Source organism: Agrilus planipennis, unplaced genomic scaffold (genome assembly GCF_000699045.2).
Source record: "Agrilus planipennis isolate EAB-ADULT unplaced genomic scaffold, Apla_2.0 scaffold7, whole genome shotgun sequence".
NCBI classification, from domain to species: Eukaryota; Metazoa; Arthropoda; class Insecta; order Coleoptera; family Buprestidae; genus Agrilus; species Agrilus planipennis.
In genome coordinates, this window is record NW_020439340.1 from 145,555 (window position 1) to 156,604 (window position 11,050).

At 34.2% G+C, this 11,050-nt stretch overlaps 2 protein-coding genes across 2 annotated transcripts in view; one reads left to right on the forward strand and one right to left on the reverse strand.

The window, feature by feature from the left end:
• LOC108739897 (zwei Ig domain protein zig-8) overlaps positions 1-11,031 on the forward strand; it is a 63,090-nt gene extending 52,059 nt beyond the window's left edge. The window contains exons 4-5 of the mRNA XM_025978610.1: positions 3,694-3,904; positions 10,348-11,031. Coding sequence (XP_025834395.1) covers positions 3,694-3,904; positions 10,348-10,754 — 618 coding nt within the window. The 3' untranslated portion in view covers positions 10,755-11,031. The remainder of the gene's footprint in view (positions 1-3,693; positions 3,905-10,347) is intronic.
• Positions 1-11,050, reverse strand: part of LOC108739900 (AP-3 complex subunit beta-2) — a 97,417-nt gene that overhangs the window by 78,069 nt on the left and 8,298 nt on the right. The gene's annotated exons all lie outside the window — the stretch shown is intronic.

The following is an 11,050-nucleotide window of genomic DNA, read 5'->3' on the forward strand; positions in this document are numbered from 1 at the left end:
ATATTAATATTTATAAAATAATAAATTAAACAAAAACTTACAATATAACAGCAATGTCAAGACTGCAGAGAATAGCACTCGCGAAAACGCGATTCCCGAACACGTATTAATTTAAATTTTATCGTAAATAAATTAACAAATTTAATGCTGTAAAGTACTTTAAATAAGGAAACAGTAAATATTTCTTTGACAAACAAGACCAGATAAGTTTCGTACATGCGCAAAGATTACATGCAATGTGGCTTCCTGCACACGCCATCGCACGAAAACCAACGTCAATTATGACTAATACTCATATTTATGATTTATTCGACGATTTTAACAATTGCAATACTTAACAAACAAATAAACACCTTTCCTGAATGTAATTCACACTTTTTGTCAGTTTTTGTACACTATTAACTACTACATTCCGCGATTACTTATTGTACATGTTCGGTTCGATATAACTCGGCTTTCTGACTTCGTGCAGCTACTACCACCTGACCACAACTTTGGCAAAGGCAACTTGGATCACAGAAGCAACATTTAAAGTACATTATAAGATGTAAAGATATTTAATTTGCTTCTTGATTTGATGCCTTTTTAGAGCAGAAAACGGTAATAATGTTTGCTTTTTAAAAAACTTGGTCTGTCTATATGTCACGTATGATCATTTCAATAACTACTAATCTTATCGATTTGAAATTTAGTACAATTATAGAGCCTGCTTGTAGTTTTTGTAAAATCTTTTTATTTCGACCCCAAAAGGGGGTATTTTTAAAGGCACAGTACTCCACTGCTTTAGATAATATTTTTATTCCTCTAACTTCTAAAGCACGTTCACTGAAGTTCGAATTTAGTCACCTTAGAATAGATTTGCAGCAGTTAAAGTTCTCTTAAGACTGAAATACCGTATCTTAGGGGTATAAAGTAGAAAATCTAAATGCCAAAGAAGTCCAGGTCCTTGCTTTACGTGAGCGCGGCTTGATGTAGCGCGAATGGTGTTTGGAAACTTAATGAGCTTGTTAAATAATGCCCCAATGTCCACAATTGGTTTTGATTGCAATCAGACAGCTCTCGACTACCTAATCTACCACTACTTTACCCACCCCTTTATGGCACCTGCCACCATATCAAATTAACATACAATAATAATCGAAATCTGCAAATAATCTTAACTAATTTTATAAATGCGAATGTGGATTTATTTATTTCTATTTGACGTTTTTGTACATATATTGTCAGGGGCACAGAAACGGATACACAGGATACCTTTTATCCAGAAAACAGATGCTGTTCCCGAGAGATAGAAAAGTTAGTTTTATGTGGTCGTCGATGATCATTGACACGCATTTCGACATCAACACGAACGAAGCCGCGGCTAAAACCTATCATGACATTTTGTAGACACATTGTTAGGGGCACAGAAAAAGACCTAGGATACCTTTTATCCAGAATACAGATGCTGTTCCCGAGAGATAGAAAAGTTAGTTTTATGTGGTCGTCGATGATCATTGACACGCATTTCGACATCAACACGAACGAAGCCGCGGCTAAAACCTATCATGACATTTTGTAGACACATTGTTAGGGGCACAGAAAAAGACCTAGGATACCTTTTATCCAGAAAACAGATGCTGTTACCGAGAGATAGAAAAGTTAGTTTTATGTGGTCCAAGATGATCTTTGACACGTATTTCGGACATCAACACGAGCGAAGCCGCGGATAAAAAATAGTATAAATATATTTTCTTGGATGGATGGGGTTATTCCTGGAAAATTATCAGTTGCCTTCACCACGGCTTTTTTCCGCTGTAGATGGCAAATTATTCTGACACGTTTTGTGTTGTTTGCACATGTACTTTTTTAAAAATGAATAAAATAAATAGCAGTCAACTGAAATGTATATTGGAAAGGAATGTAATTTAGACAGATTGAGTAGAAAACTATTTTTCTTTTATAAAGTTGTACATGTTTGCAGAGAATGGATAAAAGACAATCTAAATCCAACGGTTGCTATCAAATAAATCTTTTGCGAGGTGATTTATTGTCTTTCATTTCAAAAAGGTCTAATTTTTCTCTCGTTGGTTGTTGAAAATGCCCATCATTCAGAAGCGAAGATAACCAATTGAAAAATTTCGAACCAACTCGAATGCATCACGCTTATCGAATTTATATTCCTTTCCTTATTTTTTTTTTATCAGCTTACCTCAGAAATTAAATGCTCACGATGTTGATTGAATTTCTCAAAACACAAATAAACCGGAACATTTTCTCTCAGTTCTCAGTGGCTAACTGTTTTCTAAACGTACGCCTGAACATCCAACCGATCTTGGGGTGAAACCGTATGATGATGAATGATTGAATGTCATTTATTGGAATACAGTGAGGTACTATACAGTACCTATAGCAGCATTGCATCAACGAGCAGTCTACAAACTTTTACATTTTGCCTCAAACTTTTAGCGACGGTGTTAACACACGTAACTGTTCCACACTATTCAGAATACTAATGAGCTAATACATTTTATTTTCACGCGAAATAATTCAAAGACGTGTCCTATATTAAAACTTTTCGTATTTAAACTTCATCCCTACATACACGTTCAATATTTTATCTGCTAATACAGCAAACGCTTTTTTGAATTTCATCGACAAGGAAATGACCACAATTACATTTTGTTCAAATTTCTTTTTGGCTTTTACTAAGACTATAAGGAATATAATTTCAATAATCATGAGTTCATGCTATCATGATTTTTGGAATAGCAGTAAAAAATTATCACAATTTTGAATCTTTTTGAGCACGCTCTTGTACTTGATCCGGACAAATTAATGTGGGCCATTGAGGTCAGAAAATTGACCTGCAGACCGTATACATATATGCACAATAGGAACTACATTGTTGTAATACGTAATGCGTATAATGCAGTTATTTCATCGACCGTATGATAATAATAATCAAAATCAACTGCTAACTCTACCCTATTTATGTTAAAAGCAATACCTCGTACTGAATAAAACTTGCCGATATCGGCAGCTACAGTACTTTACACTACAATAATTTATAATTGCATCATTTCACGTTCACATCTCCCACTTAATGTGATAGATAAGTTTAACACCAAATAGAAAGAATAATCCAAAATCGTTAAATTCTGTTATATTTTTCTTTGTTTTCGGTATGTGTTACTTTAATGATAAAATACAGGCGTAACAGAGATAAGTGCTGAACTTCGGAGGGTATAAACTAAATGCAATAAACAATCACACTTAATTTTATCATACATGAGCAAAAGAATACAAAACAAATACTACACTGATGCTAGTAATAACCAGCTTATTGAGTGCAGCGTTGCGGGCCGTATTTTTCTACCAGGGCCGGAATTGAATTTACCTTTCCATGTTTTATAGTGCGCTATCACATAATGCAAGCTCGGCACTTATTTCTGTTGCTCCCTGTATACGGTGTAGGCACCTAATATAACGTTAGAATTACGAGTGACGTAAAATATGATTTTTCATAATTTTTATCTTAACTTTCAGGAAATTAAATCGGTATTTTTATTTCCGCGTGGAAAAACGCAAGTGGCACCGGAGCCCAGTGGAGTGCTACGGTGCTATATACATACATGTATGGCAATTTGTGTGGTTAATGAACAAGAAATTAAAACTAACGGGAAATAAAGGTTGCCATTTGCTTGCTTTCAGGTATCGTGGATTCGAAAGCGAGATCTACATATTCTAACCGTAGGCATTTTGACCTATACAAATGATCAAAGGTTTCAAGCTTTACACCCCGATGGATCTGACGAGTGGACTTTGACTATAAGAAAGGCCCAGTTTCGGGATTCCGGCATATACGAATGTCAAGTCAGCACCGAGCCCAAAATATCACAAGCATTTCGACTCAATGTTGTCGGTAAGTAAGCGACATTTCAAAAATTAAATTAAGTTTTTCACAATATCTGATATCTAGTAGTAGTATTTAAGCAAAAGAAAGGAATTGATTACTTTCGCCATGTTGTACTTTAAAGAAAGTCTTTTTATTCCATTAATTAAACTCTAGAACTATGCATTTAAGGCGAACAATAACACCCTCGCTCTGTTACATAATTTACATACATAGGTAGAAATCCCGGTGAAAACAATACCAACTATGCGACGTGCAATGTATAAAACGGTCGCAACTTATGACCTTCATACAGGTGCCCTTCGTTTATTCCTTTTGGAATTTATTGCAGCAATCAGGAGGGTCTGTTCTTCTCCATGATCATCCCCAACATAAGAGATAGCTACTTTCGAACTCCCTTAACCTATAACAGTCTAAGAGTCTACGTAGGGCATAGATTTTCGGGAAATCATAATTCATAACTTCCTACTGATATATGGCTCCCATACAAACTAAAGCAGTAGTAGTTTCCACCCTTCCCTTTTGCGAAAATATTGAATTTTCACCCATTTCTCATACAGCAAAGTTTCGACGAAAGTTATCACTTCAAACAGTTTTATTGTAACTTACATCTAATACAAACTAGCACAAGAGCTCAAAAATGTGCAAAAACACAATTAGTTTAATTTAAATTGTTACTATTGTTCGATACGATAAATACTACATGTAAAACGTTTTAGAAATAAACTACCGCAGTGCTGAACAAACTAACAAACAACCCAATACTAATCAATTTAAAATAACAACATCATTGGACTAAATCGGAATTCGACAATTAAATTTATTAATAAAATTCCAGTGTTCAAATCAAACGGCAATCAAATATTTGTCCAGCAAATTTACAAATGATAAAAAGGTTTTTTACAAACACTTACTGTTGTTGTTTGGAAAACCAATAAAATCCCTGATGATTAATATTAAAAGTTGTTTCTAGAAAACCACGAACTGAATAAAATTTACTTTAATTTTATTGACTATGCGATTAAAATTTTCACAATATTTCTGTTTTTCATATACGACCTCAACTATAGGGTTCAAGAACACAGTACGCATAGACCTCATCCTAAATTGTTTACACGACGGGCTTGTTAATTAATAAAAGAACAGCGTGACCGAAGCGTATTAGGGCTTAAAATAAAAATTGTTTCTTTCGAAATAAGTGGCTATTATTATTGGCCCAATTCATTCTTTATTAAAATAATTGCTGAAGGTTTAGGAGTTCCCGTATGCATAAGATTACGTTTAGGTACTACGGTAAAAGCTTATTCGAATACGTTCAAAGATTAGTTCCAGTAAATTAAAATAATTAACCCAATTGTATATGTATAAGTTTCGTGCAAAAATAAAAAGCGCTCAATGAAATAGAATTTTTTATTTCCCTGTTCTTAATTGGCAATATTGATTTTGCTGTGTTCCAAGAGCAGTTTGACGCACGAAATGCATAGTAACTAGAGTTTATAACTAACTACTTGAAAAAAGGTTCTTTTGTTTCTTCTGCAATTTCCTGTTAAATTAGCTAATCTTATCAGAAAATATTGAAAAGGCGAACAAATGGACCCTGATTAAAATTGCACCACCCGAAGGCATTCTTCTTTCACGCCTATACCTACTGAATTGCTCGCAAACTAGTCGAAACTTTTCTATTTGGACCTAAAGTACCTACCTTCAATTTTTCAAACTAACGACTATCTAAATGACACGGTAATTCTCCAAAAGACTAAATAAATCCTAATGGAATTTTAAAGGAAATTTTGTCTGAATCACAACAGCTTCAGACGATTCGAAAGATTTAATAGTATTACAAATACAGTTTAAATAAAAACGTATAGTATTAGTAAATTAATTTTACCCACTACAAATAACCCAAAATTAATAACGAAAAATTGTTGCCACTGTCACTCCCTTGCCGGGAATCGAATCAAAAAAAATTAATTCACTAATACATTGAAATAATCTTACAAAAAATCAAACTTTTTCATGTACAGACATTAGAACTAATTCAAATTTTCCACGTCAACTTGTAGATGTTAAAATATGTACCTAGTTTTTCAGTTTTTCTCAATAATGTTAGTACAAAAGTTTCATTTCAAGTTAAATTCGAGAAAGGAGAAAAGATTTTTTTCGTTGACTCAAGCAAATAAAAGTAATCTTTTACGATTTCTAAGGTTACGCTAAATTAAATTTCAATAGCAGCCATACTTGTACACGTGTTTTTGCTCATCTTACACGAGCAAAGGGTCGTAAAAGGAAATCTGCCTTCAGTCGACAATTGAGACAGAGTTGGCCTAAAGTTCATTTTGCAGCACCGAAGGGAGTTTCACTAGACAATTAAAGGGCAAACTGCGCTAACTACGATTTTGCACACAGCAATTGACAAAATTATTTCATCTGATCTGACCCTAATGTGGATACCCCATTTGAATGACACAGGGCAGCCCTGTCTCGTCTAATGACGCCCAATTGTTCTAAGGCGTTACATTTATGATCCGAACCTAATCGAAATTATCATTTATTCAACGATAAAGTGGATCTGATTGAGGCACAAACTTTTAAACAGGTAGAAAAATCGTAATTTAATAATTAAAATTCTTAAACCACAATTAAAACTTTTCAAGTGAAATAAATTTCAAAAACAAAAGACTTCAGAAGCGAACTGGGATTGAAATAGATTTTAACGAACATGTTGAATAACAAATTTTTATCGTTAAATTAATCTGTGTGTTTTTGTTTGGCCGTTTGTATTTGAATGGAATGAAAAAATTGCTGTTTTTTTTTTCGTAATAAAATAATGATCCTGTTGGCATTTTCAGACATCAAGGTGATTTTCAATTGTTCCATTCACATTTTCTTGAGCTTAAATTTATCGCTTCGAATGATTGTTCTCTTGACAAAGAACAAAGAGAAGTGTATCTTTGAAAGAGATGTTCATTTCTTTGATCTCCGTCAACATTTCTGGATCAATTTGTTATGCTTTGAGAAAATTTTCTGAAAAATCCATTAACAAATTAAATCTAATTTTCTCCCGGCAATTATGAAAATATTTCGTTACTCTCATAACAGAAATCCTTCGCGAACAAAGCAACTCTTATTAATATTCCACACGCAGCTGCTCGACAAAGAAAAAGAAGAATATTAAATATTAATAATTAGATATTCCAAAACGAAATATATACCCTCAAGAAAACAATACCATTTGAAAACGTTATTAGAATTGAGTATGAACAACATCCTGTATGTTGTTGGAGAAGTAGAAGAATAAAATCGAATGTAATTGCTACAAATGGCATGAGATTGTAAAGACTAACCATGTGAGGGGTAACCACCTACACGTCCATTAAAAGTGTGTTAAAAAGGAATCTGTGTTCTTTAAATCTTTCTTTCAAAGTGAAAAGAAGAAAAAGGCATTTGAAATTCATTTCGTTGCAAGTCGGCAATGCCTTAGATGATAATACCTTACGTTACAAGAAAGCTACGATTCTACTTAACAACCCACTAAGGCTCGGCATCTTTAACAAGTTAGAGCAAAGGCCATTTCGTTGAACAAATTATTGCAAGCAAAGAGAAACCTCCAAGTCCAACTATGTGGGTTAGTCGAAAAATGTGACTCTAAAAGTTCTCAAAGGTCTTGTGCGACATCTAAACTACACACTGTGCTCACTTGATTGTCTTCTCTCTAGTTCCTTAACAAGCTCAGTGGACGGAATTTCAATAAAAAAATAAGATAACCTAAAACCTTAAACATTCACATATACCGGGTGTTTCACCAATTTAAGTGCGATTTCAGAGTCCGCTACTCAATTATTTATCATTAAAATAGGGAAAACAGTGTGTACATAAAAAAGCGCTCGTTGAATTTCAATGAGATGGAAACTACCTACAGAACTTTAAAATATGACAATAATGTAGAAAAGCACGTAGAATCCAATGGTACCTTCAGATTTTAAGTGCGTTTTCATATAAGTCCGCTACTCAATTATTTATCATTAAAATAGGGAAAACAGTGTGTACATAAAAAAGCGCTCGTTAAATTTCGATGAGATCGAAACTACTATAGAACTTTAAAATATGACAATAATGTAGAAAAGCACGTAGAATCCAATGGTACCTTCAGATTTCAAGTGCGTTTTCAAATAAGTCCGCTACTCAATTATTTATCGTTAAAATAGGGAAAACAGTGTGTACATAAAAAAGCGCTCGTTAAATTTCGATGAGATGGAAACTACCTACAGAACTTTAAAATATGACAATAATGTAGAAAGACACGTAGAATCCAATGGTACCTTCAGATTTCAAGTGCGTTTTCAAATAAGTCCGCTACTTAATTATTTATCGTTAAAATAGGGAAAACAGTGTGTACATAAAAAAGCGCTTCTTAAATTTCGATGGGATGAGCTATAGAAAATGGGCAATCGTGTAAAAAAGGACGTAGAATTTAATGGTGTCTTTCGATTTTGTGTGCGTTTTGAAATGAATTAGTTATAATTAGCCCTAAAAAACGCTCGTTAAATTACGATAAGATGAAAATTACCTACTGGAATATAAAAGTTAGGTAGAAAAATACTTATAGTGTAATAGTACCTCCGAATTTCAAATGCGATTTTAAATTAGCCCGTCTAAACATAAAAAAGCGCTCGTTAAGATTATGTAAATGAAATGGATAGCAATAGTTTCGGAGCGCATAAAATTTTTACACTAGCCCAAAGGATTTCCATTCAAATACGATTTTTCCTAAAACTTGTACCAGGACATTTAAGTAAAAGCCGACGCTATTTATATGCAACTGCGCGACCGTTTCCTATTTGTATCTTGATATCTGCAAAATAACACACAGATACAATGTTACAAGTTGAAGAGTTGAAGTGCCGACTCGAAATGTAAACGCAAACATTAATTTATACCTCCACTTCGCTTGCTTTCCAGTAATCCGCCATAAACCTAATATATACAGACACAATATGCTCATCTTTATGATATTGATTTTGCATATCAAATTTATGAGTAATGTGTAAGAGTGAATTCCCCTATATTTCAATCTCCCTACACTTAATTAACCCGTAAGCAATCCTAACTAGCTGATGCTGGACTGTTTTTTGTAAGGTCCCACTGTACCCAAAATGAGACTGAAAACGGTTTTCCGCTCTACCCTCCGGCTTTGTACCAGAGTTAACGTTTACCTAATGCGTTGGATGGGTTAGATATTTTACTAGTGTTGTGCATTTAGTTAATTGATTATTACATGAGGAAAAGGACACGTATTCCAGATATATTTTCCCGGTATGAACTGAAAATGTTAAAACGATGTGTACCTATGCTGTTTAAAACACTTGACACGTTTTCAGTGGCTACGCTCGTATTATCTGCAGATGACAGAGTGTCGTACTTCTTAAAATTTCTTCCGTACAACTTGAATTACAAAAAGGTTTAGAAAAATAATAAAAGACAGCTTAGAAGTGGCCAAGTTTAGCTAAAACTACGACATATATTATTATGTAGAGTCGAAAAATTTATGCATTGTACGTGTACCAAATAGAATTACGCACGGAAAATTTTTCAGTAAAATTCATCGTCGTCTCAAGCACACGTCCTTAATTAATCTTTTTTCAATTACCTCTCTTCTTTCTCATGTTTCAAGTTTCAAACTATTAGAGTAAAAGTAGGTACATCATCCACCCTTTTTAGCAATTTCGCGAAAATTTAATTTTACCTCGGCCTTTTCACCGGTTTTAAGTCACTTTAATTTACTGTCTTTCCTTAGTGCTAATTTAAGTCCCAGCTCTCCACGATACGGACTCAATTTGGAAATTTTAATTGCTTCCTATATAACATACGGACTTAACGGATATTATTTCGTCTATCCAATACATAATTATAATAAACAACATTGACGTTTCGTCTTGGGTGCCAGATTTTTCAGATTTTTACCGATAAACTACTACAAAATGATTGCAATAGCATGGTGTGCCTACAGGAATAGTTGTTTATCTATCCGAATTTATTCTTTACGTGTTTACGTTAAAATATCTACCCAATATTAAGTTGTGCCGTAAAAAGTATTGAAATTTTCAGTTTGATGAATGTTGGCAAGTACTTTCGCTGAGCTGCCGGACTTTTCCGATTTTCAATAGAATCGCCAGTTCTAAATTTCTTTTTAGACTTTTTTACTTTCCGCAAATGGATCTTTTTAGTAGAACGCTATTCTTCTTATCTCTTTAGGTAATAATCAATCATTTCAAGTGCATTAGTGTGGTTTTTATTAGCGTCTAAAAATATATTTTAAGAAATCGTTCGCGATGTACAGGGAGCTTTTACACTAATGAATTGAATTCTACGCCATTCAAGTACAAAACCGTTAGAAATAACCATCGCAGGTACTACCTATAGTTACATTACATTACGACATTTTCTTGTTTCAGTATCAAAGGCGAAAATCCTGGGGAATCCGGAATTATTTATAAAAAGTGGCAGCGATATAAACTTGACTTGCATCGTCCTGCAAACGCCGACTCCGCCGAGCTTTATCTACTGGTTTAAGGGTAACCAGGTGATCAACTATTCACAACGGGGAGGAATTAGCGTTGTCACCGAGAAACAGACCCGCACTAGTCGACTTTTAATTTCCCGAGCCCTACCAAGCGACAGTGGGAACTACACCTGTGCCCCTTCGAGCAGCGATGCAGCAAGCATCACTGTCCACGTCCTAAATGGCGAAAAACCTGCCGCAATGCAACACGGGAACGAAAATCTGGCTGTCGAAACACTAACTAAATTCAATAAACTGTTGTTCATTTTAATCACCCTAATCTTTGCCGTTGTCAGATGAACATCCTGTTAGATGAACCCGCCCGTTTCAATGTATTGCACCCTAAAAACGCGTCTAATATGACCAATAGATGTTGGGAATGGTGATTTTCACAAGAATCCTTCACTATTTAAATTTTTTACCTGTTTCCAATAGCGATGTGGTGTTTCATGTCACATTACGTAAATGTCAATCAAAATCAAAAAGTTCTTCTAAAATATCCTTTTTCTATATTTCTATTCCTTCTACCGCAGCCTCTCAATCAACTCGTCGTCGATGTACATGATACGTATATATACTACCTAATATATATATAT